The following is a 16,049-nucleotide window of genomic DNA, read 5'->3' on the forward strand; positions in this document are numbered from 1 at the left end:
CCCTGTAATGTATTAAAACATCCTCTGTGTATTCCCTGTACTTTATGCACCATTAAATTAGACAAAGATCCTGCCTGAACACCTGTGCTTATTTTGCATATTTTCCACATCAGGCCAGGCCTAAGAATCTTAACTAGCCTCGTGACAAAATGGTGCCTGAACATCACTATTTGAACAATTATATCGTACTGATAGATTTTCTTTGTTTGCTGAGATTAATAAAGCACACAGTGTGAGAAACATTGGCAGATGTTTTCTGCACACTAGGCTCTGTTCCTCGTGGGTGATTTCCAGCTTCTTCATCAAGAGGGATTTGTTCAGTTTTGTTTGTGGTGTACCCTGAAATGAATAGAGCTGTGGTGTGGGCTAATGCAAGTGCCTTTTCCTTTTCTTTGATTTTTTTTTTGTTGTTGGAAGAGAAAACTATGTTTGAATTAAAAATCAATGCAGTTAGACTATTTGCAACTGAGATTAACCCTGTCATCATGAAGCATATTTTCTTTGTAACTGCATGAAATATGATGTGTTATCAAGATATAAAAATGTTGGGAGCAAATCATTGTTTACATGACAGTTTACATTCCCAAAGGAATATCAACATTCACAGTATAATGCTGACACCACCTTCTTCATACTATGCAATGAAGCCAGCAGAGGTCAACACTTTGTGTGATTTCTTTCTGATCACAAACTACTGAAAAATCAATTATGTGAACCTTTTGGAATAACGTGAAACATCACAACAAAAAATATGGTTTTAAATGTATAAGCCTACTAAACCTTTGCAGTTTTAAAAATAAGCTTTCTTAACAGTCGGGGGTAGTTTGTGTGGGATTTGGATTACTAAATATGTTTCACCCCCCCCCCCCCTCAACCCAACCCCAGGCAAGAACTTGCAGTATTGTGTTGGCAAACATCATTCCAGTTTAACTTATTTTCTTTTTACAGACGGCATTGTTTTCTTTTTCAAGGCCAGTTAAAGGAACATGCATAACCAGTCTGTGCCTCTTTTCTTTGATAAACCTATGTGTTTGCTGCACACAGTAAACCTCTGGGATTTAAATCTCACATTTTTTAGGACAAAGTTCATAGCAGCACATAAAGCTGAGAGCCTGGACTTTGCCAAATATGAGCAAAGTATCCCTGTCTCTGCTTAGCCTTTCATAGTTGTCAGGGAAGGAGAGCTATGTAAGGAGCTGCTTGAAACACTGGGAAAATGACTCAACCATTTTTTGTTATTTATTTTCCAAAAGCTCATACAAGAATGACTTCATGGCTTTTGGCCACGTGTTAATAATACAGGATAAATTACTGTGTAAAGATGTAGGGAGTGGTTCCTGCTTGTATCCATTAACTGCTGAGTAATGGAAATGTAACAGACACAATCAAGCCTGTGCGTATTATCACAGAAGTGGTCCTAGGTACTAGGGTTTGTAATCTAAATCGATTCAGTGGCTATGCGTCTGGGCTGTGATGAGTAAGAATGAAGTGTGTTTCCTGCTGTTTGATATAGCAGGAATGCCAATCTACACTGTGGAACTTTTACCATCATACAGTAAATAACAATTTACAGTATTGCTATTTTGCCTTTCAAGATATTGAAAAAAGGCATTTAGTCAAAACAATGTGTCAGTAGGAATTTACCAATTTCTTATTTTATTACCTCATGTGTTTTAAAGTTCTATATTCAATTACTGAACATACTTATTGCCCTGTAGCTATGTGCATGAGTATGTGTGTAGGCCTATTTATTCATTAACATGCATTTTCAAAAACACATCTATATATATATATATATAATCTGGAAGTAATTGTGCAAAACAAATTAAACATGTACAACTGTTACTGTAGAATGTACAGTATAATTATGCCTCTTTATTATGGAGCACCTAGTTGCCAAAGCAAAAATAAACAGGTAAGAACTTGTAACAAGGGCTTAAATATATTGTGTAGCTAATAGTATGATGGAAACAAATACTACAATAATTAAAGTAATTAGTAATTAATTTCCCTGGAAAAATGGCATCAAACAACCATCCCTCATGCCATAGACCTGAGCTTTTCCTGTTTCCTTAATTATGTCTGTAATCAAAGTACTGAGCCTTACATTTACTTTTCCCGCAGGTACATTATTTTGACATACCTATTAGATTTAACCACTTGAATTCCTCTTGTAAAATATATGGCAGCCAGAGTTGCTACATCTTGTTATTGATTAGATCCTGTTTTTTCTCAGTATAAGGGCTAGGTCTAGAGGTGAAATGAAGGCTTGTCCAATGAGTCACATTGCATATTATTATTTGTTTATTTAGCAGATGCCTTTATCCAAGGCAACTTACAGAGACTAGGGTGTGTGAACTATGCATCAGCTGCAGAGTCACTTACAACTACGTTTCACCCGAAAGACGGAGCACAAGGAGGTTAAGTGACTTGCTCAGGGTCACACAGTGAGTCAGTGGCTGAGGTGGGATTTGAACTGGGGACCTCTTGGTTACAGGCCCCTTTTCTTTAACCATTGGACCACACAGCCTCCATATATAAATCTACAGCTGTAACCACATAACTGCAACACACTCTTCTACAAAGAAAAAGAAGAGTAAATGCCATCACCACCCCCATACCAAAGCCAGTGTCCTGCTCCTAATGCTCTGTATTTATAACAGTGTAAAGCCAGTGGGAATTGTATGGTTGTTTTTTTATTGCTGTGCATAATTGCCAATTAACTTGCTTGTTCTCGGTGTACTTCATTTATAATAAAAATAATGTGTATTGTTTCTTACTAGCAGGAGGTTTTTTTGTTTGTTATCTCTGAAATTAAACTGGTACAGCTAGTCAGATAGGTAGGCCTCAGTGGTGATGGTTTGTACTGCCACGCAAACTTTACAGATTAACAAGAATAGAAAATCACCACAACTCATCACATTCTAGACTCAACAGAAATTAATGACCTCTAGGCGTTTAACAAAAGTCATAAATTGACCTGTCATTGAAAGGAAAAATAGAATATTTTTCAGTTTATACATCCCCAACAATATGTGAAGAAACTGACGATGATACATTTCACTGGGGCTTTACTTCAGTGGGCCTACAAGCTGAGTAAACAGGCAGTTGCAGTAAACTGTTACATTCTCTTCAGAGCAGATTTCCACAATGCCAAATTGAGTCATTAAAGTAGTCTGCAAACACTCGGTTCCCTTGAGAAGTTATACTCATGGAGCAGCAGTATGGAGGGTTGTCAGTCTGACTCAAATTGTATTGAGAGTTTACAATTTGCTCTTTCTGCATCTGTATTTTAATTATGGACATTAAATGGGAGTTGCATTCTATTAGTACCTGTGTAGATACAAAATGTAAAGTGAGCATTTTACTGCAGCTGGAAATGGTTTTATAGCGTTAATCATGGCTTTGCAGTCTCCTTTCTTTTACCATAGTATACCACAGCAAACATTTATAATCAGCTTAGAAAACCCTTGCCTCATATCTGAATCCAGAGATGCAGTTTCAAGTGACAGTCAGGCCACAGCCACTGGTTTTGTCTGTTTGGTGAGTTGTATAACTCATTTTGTGGCCCCTATCCATCCCTCTTCAGTACAGAAAAATTCAGGGGCCAAGAATTTGGCATGATCTAAAATAGGTGTAGAAACACACCAGCAGGGTCAGTGTATGTTTGTTTATATAGGATGAAATACCTATCTTGCAAATGTCATCATCAACTTACCATACAGACACAGTACAATGTTTGGCTCCTAAAGCCTTCAGCTCAGATGTCAAGTAAATAAGGGATTGCACCTAGTGTTTTTTTTTTTTTTTTTTTTTTTTTCTGCAAATTTGAGTCAATCTATTTATCACAGTCGTCCCACTGGAGAACCAGCACAACCAGATGAAAGAAACCATCAGCCCTGACAAACAAACACCAGTCCTGGTGATTAATGGAATTTCTATTAGCTATGTGGCGCCCTAGAGCTTATGTAGTGGTTCTGTTTTACTCATTTAAGTCCATATGTCTACATGGACGGGCACAGGAATTTAACTGAGCATGGATGCAAATGAATTATTAGTATGCATACTTGTTGTGGTTTCTATAGTACCGTATATGAGTAACTACCATATCTTTTATTTTGGACATTTGTAAAACCTATAGGGTTGCCATCCGTTCTGGTTTTGCCTGGATTGTTCTCTTTTTGAGGCAGCTGTCCTGGGAAATGTGTAAGATTTCCGGGACATTACATGTCAAAGTATATGGTTTATTTATTAATTAATTTATTTGTTTATTTTTATACGAAATGACTCTGGTGTCCCTGTTTTATGTTAATGTTATTTTCTAGGATGATGTCATACAACTGCATTATTGTTGCCGTTTCCAAATCAATTATAATTTAAATTCTTACAGCTGCTCGGCTATATATATATAAAAGGCATATACTCCCCCATAAATGTATTTTATCCGTTGATAAAATGAGGATTGCGGAAGTCCTCGTTGCGTGAGGTTTCTGGTCTCGTTCACTTCCTGTACTTAACTAAGTGCACAGCTCTCTGGGTTTGTCATGACAGAAGTTTTTAACTGGAGAGGGGAAAAACACAGCAACAATAAGTCGACACAAGCTAGACCTCTTCAGCAGACGAATATGTAAATGACTCAATTTAAAATGGCTGTTGTGGTTTATCTGTCTGGCCCTGGCAGAAATTATTAATCTTCTGTAGGCTGAGAGTGTGAAATCATTGTGGCTCATTAAATGCTCACTGTAAACTACAGAAGGGACTACAATCAAAGAGACCATACATTGTGTTTCTGACTACTGATTTGAGCTTTATTACAATTATTTTTTTTTAAATACAGAAGAAAGAATATCGAACAATTAAAAACCGAAAACATGGAGCGACTTTGTCGCGAATGCCGTGTATCGTTGCCTCTGGTTTTGTTGTTTATTTCTCGCTGTGCCTCTTTCAATTTGGATACGAACAGTCCTTCGGTTTTTTTGGGACCCGATGGAAGTTATTTTGGCTTCTCAGTGGATTTCTTCAAACCTGACGAGAAACAGTAAGTTAAAAGATACTTTTTGGTAGTAATGTTTTAATTGTGTGCAATACGTTGATAACATTATTTAAGTTATAAAGTTGCAGTCTCATCATCAATGTGGATAAATATGGCAACAGTATACTCCATGTAACGGTTTGCTGCAGTACGAGGACATTAGGGATTAAAATGTTTATTATTATTATTATTATTATTATTATTATTATTATTACTTATTATTAAACTTAATAAAAAAAAAAAAGTATACTGTAAAGTGATTTGTTATTACCTATTGCTGGACGTTGAGCTTGTATGAAATGCATTCGTGGACTGGGTATCGCTTTAATGTTGTATGCAATACTAGGTTAGTGTATTGCACTTAAAACATCTGATACAACAGTAGGCAAGAATAAGGTTTCTCAGAAGAAGGAAACAAAAAAAAAAACATTACGCAGGTGATTCACTAAAACTACTACTGTTCTGAGTAAACCGATGCTTGAAATAACAATTAGTTGGAACAACTACTTTAGTTTTTGTTAGCAGTGCATTCTGTAGCCTTTTTCTTAAGAAATGTACAGCACACAAAGCTTACCGGGAGGTTTTCCATGAAGCCATTTATTTGCAAAAATAGAAATACACAATAATCGTAAATACATGTTTTATTTATATGTGTGGCACTTGTCCACAGATCCATTATCAAAATTTTTCCATTTCCAGACTATATTGAACATTAAGGGGCATTTTGCTTTCATGGTTATACACTGTATTGGTTAAACTTAAGTTACAGCTACCTCATTACCAGTTTGTTCATGTTCAGTAGTGAACTAAATTTAGCGTTTGCATCATGTAAAAGGTAAAACTGTCTCTCAGATGTGGTTGAAAATGCTCTAGTGTCAGTCTTCCTGGTTGAATTGCTGGATAGATGTATTTGAGGTCAGAGTCAATATTGTACTGTACAGTACAGCACAACTATATCCATTATTTACTTGAGACATGATATTTAGCCCTGGACCTCACAATGGTTATTTAATTTGGATTAAATGTTTAACTCAGGCCGCAATATGGCACCATAGTGCTGCTGTAATATGCACTTTCACAGGCTTCCATTGGCTAAGCTTAATTTCAGTTTGGTATTGTGTCAGTATATTAATAGGATTCAGTTTGGTACACTGTTTCCCTGTTGGTCCCCCTGGCATCTTTTAAAGCACTTTTAGGAAAGTATAAAAACATTACACTAGTATAAAGTTTATAAGTATGAAAAATCAAGAATAAAAAATGTATCCGTCTGAAACTTTAAAACTGGGTAATAAACAGTTTCAGCTTGCCTTTTTTTACCATTCATTCTGAAACACATACTTCTTTGCTTCCATATACAGTGCGTTAGTTGGCTGTGTCAGTGTGCTTGTTCCTCATACAGCTTCATGTCAATACAGATGCTAATTATAGTATTTTAAATGTTCATAATGATATATCAGATTTCTCCATAAACATGAGTACATGGAGGTCTATCGAGTTCTTTAGCTGAACATATAAAATAGATAGATTTAACATATTTTTTTCATATTGTTATGAATATGCACTAAATACAACACTCAATGGGGGTTATGGCATATGTATTGCATTTTAGGTAGTTGTTGAAGATAAGAACTATCATTCACCTTAATATGTATTTTTTGTATTTTGTTTATTTTTAGGTTAAACATTTTAATTGGTGCTCCTAAGGCCAATACCACACTTTCGAAAATTGTGGAGAGAGGAGCAGTGTACAGTTGTCCATGGCAATCAAGCAGTACCTGTCAGCAAGTGCAATTTGACAGTACAGGTGAGAGTCATTGTTTGAGTCATAAAATAGCAGTTCTGAGACACCTATAGGCTTACTGTATACTTAAAAGGTAGTGAAATGTGAGTTTTAAAAACAGCACAATTTCAAGGTATATTCTTATTGTTAAAACTGGTAGAAACTGTCAAAATGGATAGTTTAAAATGTTGTATGCTTAATCTCTGAGCAATGGGTGTATTAAAATGAAAGGTATTTGTTGAATTTCACTGCCTTGGGTGCTGTATGCAGTAGTGGCTTTTGAATCTTCTGTGCTCGAAACGTTTTCAATAGATGTGTTAAATGTTACATGAAGCAAACAAGACCATGCTGCAAGGCTTTGTTCAAGCCTGAACTCCTCCTGGAATGCAGCAGCTGAGTGTTTCATGCACATGTCTTGTTGCAACATTATTCAATTACAGTAAGATGCAGTAAGAGATCTTATGGAATAATTTGTTTTTGTGGGTTGGATTGGTTCCGTAATTTAACAAATGACCTTGCATGATGCAGTTAGAGTCCAAATATCATACTAGCCATTTCCAAATGAAACTAGAACCAGAAAATGTAAAATAGGCTTTGGAATGGGTTGAAACTATACTGTGTCCTTCATGCAACAGACCTCAATACAGCCGTATCATCCTTGCCAGGATGTAGGTTGTTGAGTGCCTTTGTGTCCAGGGACAGATCCCAGCTTGTTAACCCCAGACCTATCATTATGCACATATTACATGGTGATGCATTCATTTTACCCTCAAAGGTCTTGTTGTTTGTTGACATGATACACCTCCCATATTTCGCAAGCAGCTCCCAATGTATTTTAAAACTGCAATAAAAGGCACAAGTATGATTTCTAACAACCCCAGTGGCGTTCTAAAAAGGCTAGGGAAAAATGATCAAAACTGAACTCCCACTAATTCAACACTTTATTGTTCCCTTGTCCATATGACTGAAAAGCAGTTATTTATTAGAGCATACCACCAAGATGTATTCGCAGGTTTTAAGATGGCCTGCTTTACATTGCTATTCACAAATAGCTTTGAAATGATAAAAATGCTAAACTGATAAAAGTGAAACACAATTCTCAATGTTTTTTTGTTTTTTTCAGGTTACAAATATTAATAAAACATTAAAATTGAAGGCATTGATCTTAATAGGTGGTGTCATACGTGTATTACTGTTTGTTATAGCTTCTCCTCCAGCACTTTATAGTATTTTTTTTGTTCAGCTCATACTGTACAATATGATCCATTTACACAAACTACAATAATGTTCAACTGCATGAACACATTTACACATAGGTATTTGATAGAATGAAAATACTCTCGTAGCCGCTAATGATATGACTTCTGCTATTGTTAATAGGACACAGTCACTGCAGTTCATTTAGAAACCTAAGGAGGCTGTGTGGTCCAGTGGTTAAAGAAAAAGGCTTGTAACCAGGAGGTCCCCGGTTCAAATCCCAACTCAGCCACTGACTCATTGTGTGACCCTGAGCATCACTTAGCCTTCTTGTGCTCCGTCTTTCGGGTGAGACGTAGTTGTAAGTGACTATGCAGCTGATGCCTAGTTCACACACCCTAGTCTCTAAGTCGCCTTGGATAAAGGCGTCTGCTAAATAAACAAATAATAAGAAAGTTCACTGTAAATGTTACTACTGTTACAGAACACCCTGTAGTGTTTAGAAGAAACACATGGCTTTATCTTTGCTGCATCCATACCTAATGTTGTCCATACTGTGTCACTGCAGTATATTTTTAAAACATAGTCCTAATTGCGTGTTTTTTAAATCACCTGGGGATTATGGTTCAAAACAATTAGGATTATGTTTAAAATATGGGGTGGTTTCCAGCATCATTTAAAGACAAAAATAAGTGACTCATCCTTGTTTAGCACAATATCTTACACCCACTGATTTACCAGGACTACACAATAGGCTTCCTTAGAACATAAGAACATAAAGTTTACAAACGAGAGGAGGCCATTCAGCCCATCTTGCTCGTTTGGCTGTTAGTAGCTTATTGATCCCAGAATCTCATCAAGCAGCTTCTTGAGGATCCCAGGGTGTCAGCTTCAACAACATTACTGGGGAAATGGTTCCAGACCCCCCCCCCCCCCCCCCCCTTCTAATGGGACACCCTGGCTTGGGCAGCAGCGTTTCATGCATATCATTTCTGTACTAGGCCTGTGCTAGGATAAGAGCAGTAAGGAAAATGTAGACATGAGCGATATATCACATACACTGAATGGAAAGAGTCAAAATGTTTCCGTTGTATGTAAAAATGATACCAAAGATTTTTTTTTTGTTGTACAAAATTCTCTCTGTGAGGGGATGCAGAAATGGGAAGGTTTTGTATAAAACAAGCAGATCAGTGGCTGTTTATTCATGGTACCTTTTAAAATTCATAAACAACCATCTTCTTTTCCCTTCAAGAGAAAAAAGCGACTGCTTCATAAGGTAATCGCCACATTCATAACCAAAGACGAGGTGTTTAAAACCCTATAGGTTATTTTTTCAGAAATATTTTGGACAAAAGTGGTCATTCTTTAAAACACAGAACTGTGTCTTTCTTTGAAGATCTGGGACTAAAAAAAATAAGTAACCTGACAGCCATACAGTGGAAAACTGAGTTAGTCATCATTTTATTTAAGTAAATAGAAAAGGGCTTACATGGGGAAAAAACCCCACTGCAAATGACTTCTGTTTACTGTCTCATAGAAGTGTGGCTGTGCTTTGTGTGGTACCAGCATTTGCTATCCTTTGTTTAGCTATGTGTTACAAAGAACTGTTTGCTATTTAAGAGATCATGTGGTGGGTGACCAGGAAATGGCAAGGGAGGCTCCATGGTATGAGCTAATAAACTACAGAAAAAAGTACTAAAATACAGACTTTATGACTTTAAGGGAGTTAGATAAAGAAATATTCTCTCTTCTCAAACACAAGATTTAGTACATTCACTTTCAGAGTTTTATTTTCTCTTTTCCTGTTTGCTGTTGCTGTATGTTATGTTGTATATTTAATCTAACAAGGAGACATATTCTCTCTCAAATATTTTATCATGTCAGAAAACCCTGAAACAAAAAACAATTTAATAAGCTTCATTGTTCCAGCCATTTATTGTTGATCTTGAATCTTTCATCAGTGCACTTACACAGCTTTTTTTTATCTTTTTGATTGAGGGTTTTGAAGTTTATGGATGAATCTCATAAACTACAGTATAGCGTAACAAAAAGAAGCACAAAGTCTTTAAATGCTAATTTTGTTCAGTACATTACAATAACACGACACTTTAAATGTAGATATTACAATACAGTTGTTTTACTTTGGGGATAAAGGAGAACTTCCAAAAAAATGATTTATTTTGGTTTATGTAATCCTGCTGAGAAATTGCAATACAACCAAAAAACATTTTCCATCAAGCCAGAGACCAGAAGCAGAGACTCAGCACTTTGCACAGCGGTGTGTTGCCTTTGGCCAGCAACAAGATGCATATAAACTCAATTCGACACACTGCAGGAAACAATATTGTTGATGCGTAGGCAAAGTAGGCAGGTTAGAAAAGGAAAAACTTCCTGACTTATATTATTCTTAGAAATCCTTTAGGTAATAATGAGCTTTAGAATACTAAGAAACACTTTATGTTAGCCTGGTGTAAGTAATAATCTGCTTCAGTTGACACTTAATTTATATATATTAAGTGTCAACTGAAGCAGGGCAGCAGTGTGGAGTAGTGGTTAGGGCTCTGGACTCTTGACCGGAGGGTTGTGGGTTCAATCCCCCGTGGGGGACACTGCTGTTGTACCCTTGAGCAAGGTACTTTACCTAGATTGCTCCAGTAAAAACCCAACTGTATAAATGGGTAATTGTATGTAAAGATAATGTGATATCTGTATAATGTGAAATAATGTATAATGTGATATCTTGTAACAATTGTAAGTCGCCCTGGATAAGGGCGTCTGCTAAGAAATAAATAATAATAATAAAGATTAGTCTCCCGTAAACTACATGTGAAATGAAGTGAAGGGTGAAAATTACTTTACAACCCCAATTAAATAAAGACCTGATACAAACCTACATCACTCAACAACAACAAAAAAAAGAGATTAATCTGCAGGTCCATTCAAATTAATATACCTGTATTTAAAACATAATTTTGCAGAGCAGCAACATTTAATAAGATTGTTGTCAGGATCATAGGAATTTCATAAAAATGGCAGAAAGGACATTCAGTAGTAATCACACATTTTAGATGTAATCTATTCCAAGTGGTTATATGTATTATTCACCTTAAATGTACATGTTTTAAAAGTTATTGCTTTACTTAGGATTAAAATAATATGGTTTAACTGTGTGAGGGATACATACAGGATGTGAAATCTATGCTCTTGACAGTGTACAGTGGTTTCTCACACCAGTTTGACATTTTGTTGAGATCATCCAAGTTCGTGGCCACTATGAGTATAGTCACTGCATGTGAATTTCACCTTTTCACCTAAAGATGCAATTCTGAGTTGTTTAAAAGTGCAATAATCTGAAGTTTAAAATGCATGTTTTCATTTCCACTGCTCTTTTGTATTCCCTGTACTGTGAATTAAGTGTGTTTGGGGGATTGAAAAAGAATCTGGACTGAAGATGTAGTGAACATCTATTTATGAAGCATGAGTTTGCATGTCATTACTACAACTGCTAATACTGTATTTCTTAAACAATTTTTCAGCAAAATCTAATGGCTATTTGATCACTGTATCCTGCCATAATGGGGTCGTGTGACTTTGTGCATTCCAGACTGTATTCTGTGATGTTCGATTGTGGGTATTGAGCAAGAAAAAATAACCCTTTTATACCTTTTTAAAAATCATCTCCTCATTATTTTACACAATCTGCACCTATAACCCTGCTCTCTCCATGACATTGAGCTCTGACCTAATATGTTATATTGAGGTCGTGTGACTACGTTTCTGCTGTATAAGGCAGTAGGTTTTTGTACTCTTTGATCCAGTGGATATATCACTTTTGCTGCCACATTACGTTAACCTGTGGTCATGTTAATGGTAAAGATCTTGTTCACATATCTGTTTTACTTCATTTTTACAAACTATTATTTCAGATGTGACATTCCCTTTAGAAACTGCCACAGAGATGCCTTGAAATTTGTTCACAGAAACTCCTGTTTATCGTCGCCAATTATTTTTACCCCGGTTTTCACCCCAATTTAGCATGCCCAATTATTATCTGTATCCCCGGCTCACCGCTCGCAACCCCCCCGCCGACTCGGGAAACGGAGGCTGGAACACGCGTCCTCCAAAACGTGCTCCTTCCAAGCCGTCATTTTTCGCACTGCAGATCCACAGCAATGCCACCAGACCTATAATGCCGGAGGACAACACAGATCTGGCGGCTCCGCTGCAGAGCCACAGGCGCCCTATCGGCCACAGGGGTCGCTGATGCGCGGTGAGCCGTGGATTCCCCTGCCGACCTAAGCCCTCCCTACCCGGGCAGCGCTCAGCCAATTGTGCGCCGCCCCCTAGGAACTCTCGGTCACGGTCAGCTGTGACATAGCCTGGATTCGAACCTGCGATCTCCAGGCTATAGGGCACATCCTGCGAGGAGCGCCTTTACTGGATGCGCCACTCGGGAGCCCCGATTTATAATAAATTTTAAGTTTTGAGAGTTCATTTAAATTCCTGTTTGATTTTGTAGATGACCGATACAATCCAAACGGTGAGCAGATGGAGTTCAAGTCTAACCAGTGGTTTGGAGCCACAGTGAGATCTAAAGGTGATCAGATTTTGGTAAGTCTACTCTTTGCCGTCCTCTTTTATAAGCTCTCGATGATGCATTTCGGTCTCCTTTGTTTTGCAGCCAGACAACTTTGTACAAGATTAAGGGGGATAGGTGGACGGGACTTATTTGGTCAATAAATAACGACCGAGCAGGCTTTGCACTATTTCATACTGCTTTTATTGTAGCATATAATATATTGAAGAATCATTTAAAGAAGATGTATACCTGTCAAACTTGTTTTTAAATTATGGTAGAATAAACCAAGTAATCCATAAAATGTTATTTCCTCAGGCTTGTGCTCCTCTCTACCAATGGAGAACATTTGGGACAGCGGAAAGAGAGCCCGTAGGGACCTGCTACCTAAAAAAGGGGAATACCATTGTTGAGTATTCACCTTGCAGAACAGGTAAGGTTTCTTAAATTATGTGTTGATTACATGATTGATCCAAAGTCTATATAATCAGGATTTTGTTGGTGATTTTGTTTTTTGTTTTTTCAAGTTGTTGGGGTGAAACTACATTATGCTAGGCTCCTATACATTTCTACGTTCTTTGTGCTCGCAAGTGAGGAGGAAGGTCTGGATTAACCTTAACATGTAAAATGTTATGCATAACAAGACATTAACACCTTATTGTCAGAACATGGTGCATTTATTAAACATGAATATGGTGAATTTCAAATTAGGGTTGAGCACTTAATCACTCAGAAGATTCTGCAATGGTTTGGCAAGGATAATGGGTTGGGGGGGATAGTATTTCAATTAATAATTAAGGATACATTTTGTCACAGTGATTTTTAGTACATTTCACGGGCGAGTTGCGGGAAAAAAAAACAAGAATTCACTGAAATGTCACGGAAAGGCCACCAAATGTAGGTTTAGCTACATCAACATACTCGAGAGCTTTTAAATAGTACACCAAAACCAATTCTATAAAGACTATTGCTTTTGACTGCTGGCAAGTTTAAATGTTACTTTAGAGTACAAAACTTAGTCAAAGGTCCTTTCACACCAACGTAACAATCTTTTTTTTAAAAATTTTTTTAATACTATACGATGCAGGCTTTCACACCGCATAGCGAAACAGACAGTGTCTGAAATAAACAGTGTTCTTATTTCTCAGTGTGCTTCTGGCATAAATGTACATACTGTATATATACAAAATCAGCATGTTAAAATTGTTTTTATTACCGTGTTCAAAATGAAACGGTATATATTTTTTCTTCAATAATAAGAACGAAACGTTTTAAATTGGTTGTTTTTGAGTAGCACTGCCCCTTTAAAAAAAAAAAAAAAAAAAAAAGTTGAAAGGTCAAATCACACAGGCAGCACCATGTCCAAGAAACGTGGCATCACAAAGATCAGAAAAAAAAGACCAGAAACAGATTAAACCTCTCGTTTTTATCTACAGTTTGCAGGAAATAATAATAAAAAAAGATGTTCAACGGCAATCTAAAGTATTTTGTTTAGCAATGTAGTTTTAAAGTGAGTATTTATTTTCAACAGACTACTTGGGTACACTAACTACATTGTATGAAAAAAAGTTTCAAGAAATTTCATTAATATTTTTTGAAGAAGCAAGCCCACTTTTTCACAAAAATAAATTAACAAGCGCTGTATGTATGTGAAGATCACAACCGAGAGTTTACAGTAACATACATTCTGTTCATTTACATGCTCGCTCAGCTACAAAATACAAATCTCATTTGCTGACCTACATGGCTGTGTGCATACACAACTAAACAATTTACAGATACTTGCATATTTGTATTTTCAGTGCATGACACACTGCATTTTAAAGGAAGTAAAGGCAGTGCCTAACCAAATGTGTTTTTACATCCATTTACAAGATTTCAGTGACTTTTGTTCAAATTCACGATGGTGCAATCAGCAGATCATGCTTACCATTTTTTTAACATAAGTTTTTTTTGTTTTTGTTTTTTCAGATAAAAACAATCCAGAAGGACAAGGTTTTTGTCAGGCAGGATTTAGCATTGACTTTGTAAAGGTATGGGGTATTTTAAAGTAAACTGGACTGTGTTATTTTGACTGGTTGTACGTTTCTGTATGGTTTTGTGGTATGTCTGTCTTTTAAGTACAGTCCTTATGTCACACTTACATTTTCAATTCATCTCTATACTATATCTAACAGTAAATACATACAAAATGTGTTGTAACTGAAAATCTTTCTTACTCTTTTTCTTTCTTTGACAGGACAATCGCGTTGTTGTTGGAGGGCCTGGTAGTTTTTACTGGCAAGGTAAGACATGTAAAAGATCTACCACCAACCTACAATGACTTTGTTGTTCCTACCAGGCCAAGTTTTGCACTACTGAAAAGTCCCAGAATGCACTGCTTTTTGCAGTTGTGTGTCTTCTGCTTGACACATTTTATTTACATAAGCCTGTACTAGGCTTATGTACTAGACAAGTGATTTGACATGCATTGTACCACAGACAGTAACTTACGGGGATAAAGTTTGGCTTAATGATCGAAGATGAATGAAGCAATTTGGGGACGGAGTACCAGAAATGATCCTCTGTGACAAATTAATTTAAGTTGTGCTGTATTGTCATCTGAGACTGAATTTACATTTCCACAGGTCAACTGATTTCTGATCTGATTCCTCAGATTGTGAATAAATATAATAAGGATTCCTATTACACATCGTATGATAGTCAACTGACTACCAAGCCAGCCAGTGCTGCATTTGACGACAGCTACTTAGGTAAGTGATCTCTTATAACTGTTCATATGCTGCTGAAAAATGTTTAAGAAGTCTTTATTATTTGCATATGAATCTGTTTTGCTATTTAAAAAAATCTAAAATCTTGTGTTTCCTTTAAATTATTAGGTTATTCAATAGCTGTTGCAGACTTTAATGGCGATGGAATAGATGGTAAGAATTTGAACTGGTCTTGATCTATTTACAATTACATTTGTAACATATAAATTTAATGTATTTATTAAATAAGCAATAAGATCAGGTGGAAAAATTTAGTTATATGAATTATTTAAATTATTCAGGCTTTTTCTACTCCCCAAAAGCTACCTGTAAGCCAGTTTAATTAGTATCTATATGCTGTGCTGTGGTATGTAAAAAAGCTCATTCTATGTAAATTAAGTAAAATAAATATCCAAAGTAATATAAAATGCAGTTACATTAGCTATGTCTGTACAGCATGTATGAGGTTTGCAGGTTTTTGTAAATGTTTTTTTTCTTTTCCATTACAGATTTTGTGACTGGTGTTCCCAGAGGAGCTCGAGCTCTTGGTTATGTAAGAATACTTGTAATTTTCAACAGAAATAATGCATCTGTTCTTTTAAAAGGGTAGAACTTTTAATTTAAATATATTTATTTATTTTCAGGTGACAATTTTCAGTGGCACAACTATGGAGTCTCTCGTTAATTTCACCGGAGAGCAGGTCAGATGGCAAT

General features: G+C 36.4%; 1 protein-coding gene across 1 annotated transcript in view; it reads left to right on the forward strand.

Moving 5' to 3' along the window:
* The first annotated feature begins 4,447 nt into the window (after positions 1-4,447).
* LOC117426837 (integrin alpha-V-like) overlaps positions 4,448-16,049 on the forward strand; it is a 34,620-nt gene continuing 23,018 nt past the window's right edge. Inside the window, exons 1-10 of the mRNA XM_034044937.3 lie at positions 4,448-5,038; positions 6,709-6,836; positions 12,529-12,620; positions 12,904-13,018; positions 14,557-14,618; positions 14,825-14,870; positions 15,213-15,338; positions 15,465-15,509; positions 15,845-15,888; positions 15,980-16,036. Of these exons, the coding sequence (XP_033900828.2) occupies positions 4,872-5,038; positions 6,709-6,836; positions 12,529-12,620; positions 12,904-13,018; positions 14,557-14,618; positions 14,825-14,870; positions 15,213-15,338; positions 15,465-15,509; positions 15,845-15,888; positions 15,980-16,036 (882 nt within the window). The 5' untranslated portion in view covers positions 4,448-4,871. The remainder of the gene's footprint in view (positions 5,039-6,708; positions 6,837-12,528; positions 12,621-12,903; positions 13,019-14,556; positions 14,619-14,824; positions 14,871-15,212; positions 15,339-15,464; positions 15,510-15,844; positions 15,889-15,979; positions 16,037-16,049) is intronic.

Source organism: Acipenser ruthenus, chromosome 11 (genome assembly GCF_902713425.1).
Source record: "Acipenser ruthenus chromosome 11, fAciRut3.2 maternal haplotype, whole genome shotgun sequence".
In the NCBI taxonomy this organism is placed as follows: domain Eukaryota; kingdom Metazoa; phylum Chordata; class Actinopteri; order Acipenseriformes; family Acipenseridae; genus Acipenser; species Acipenser ruthenus.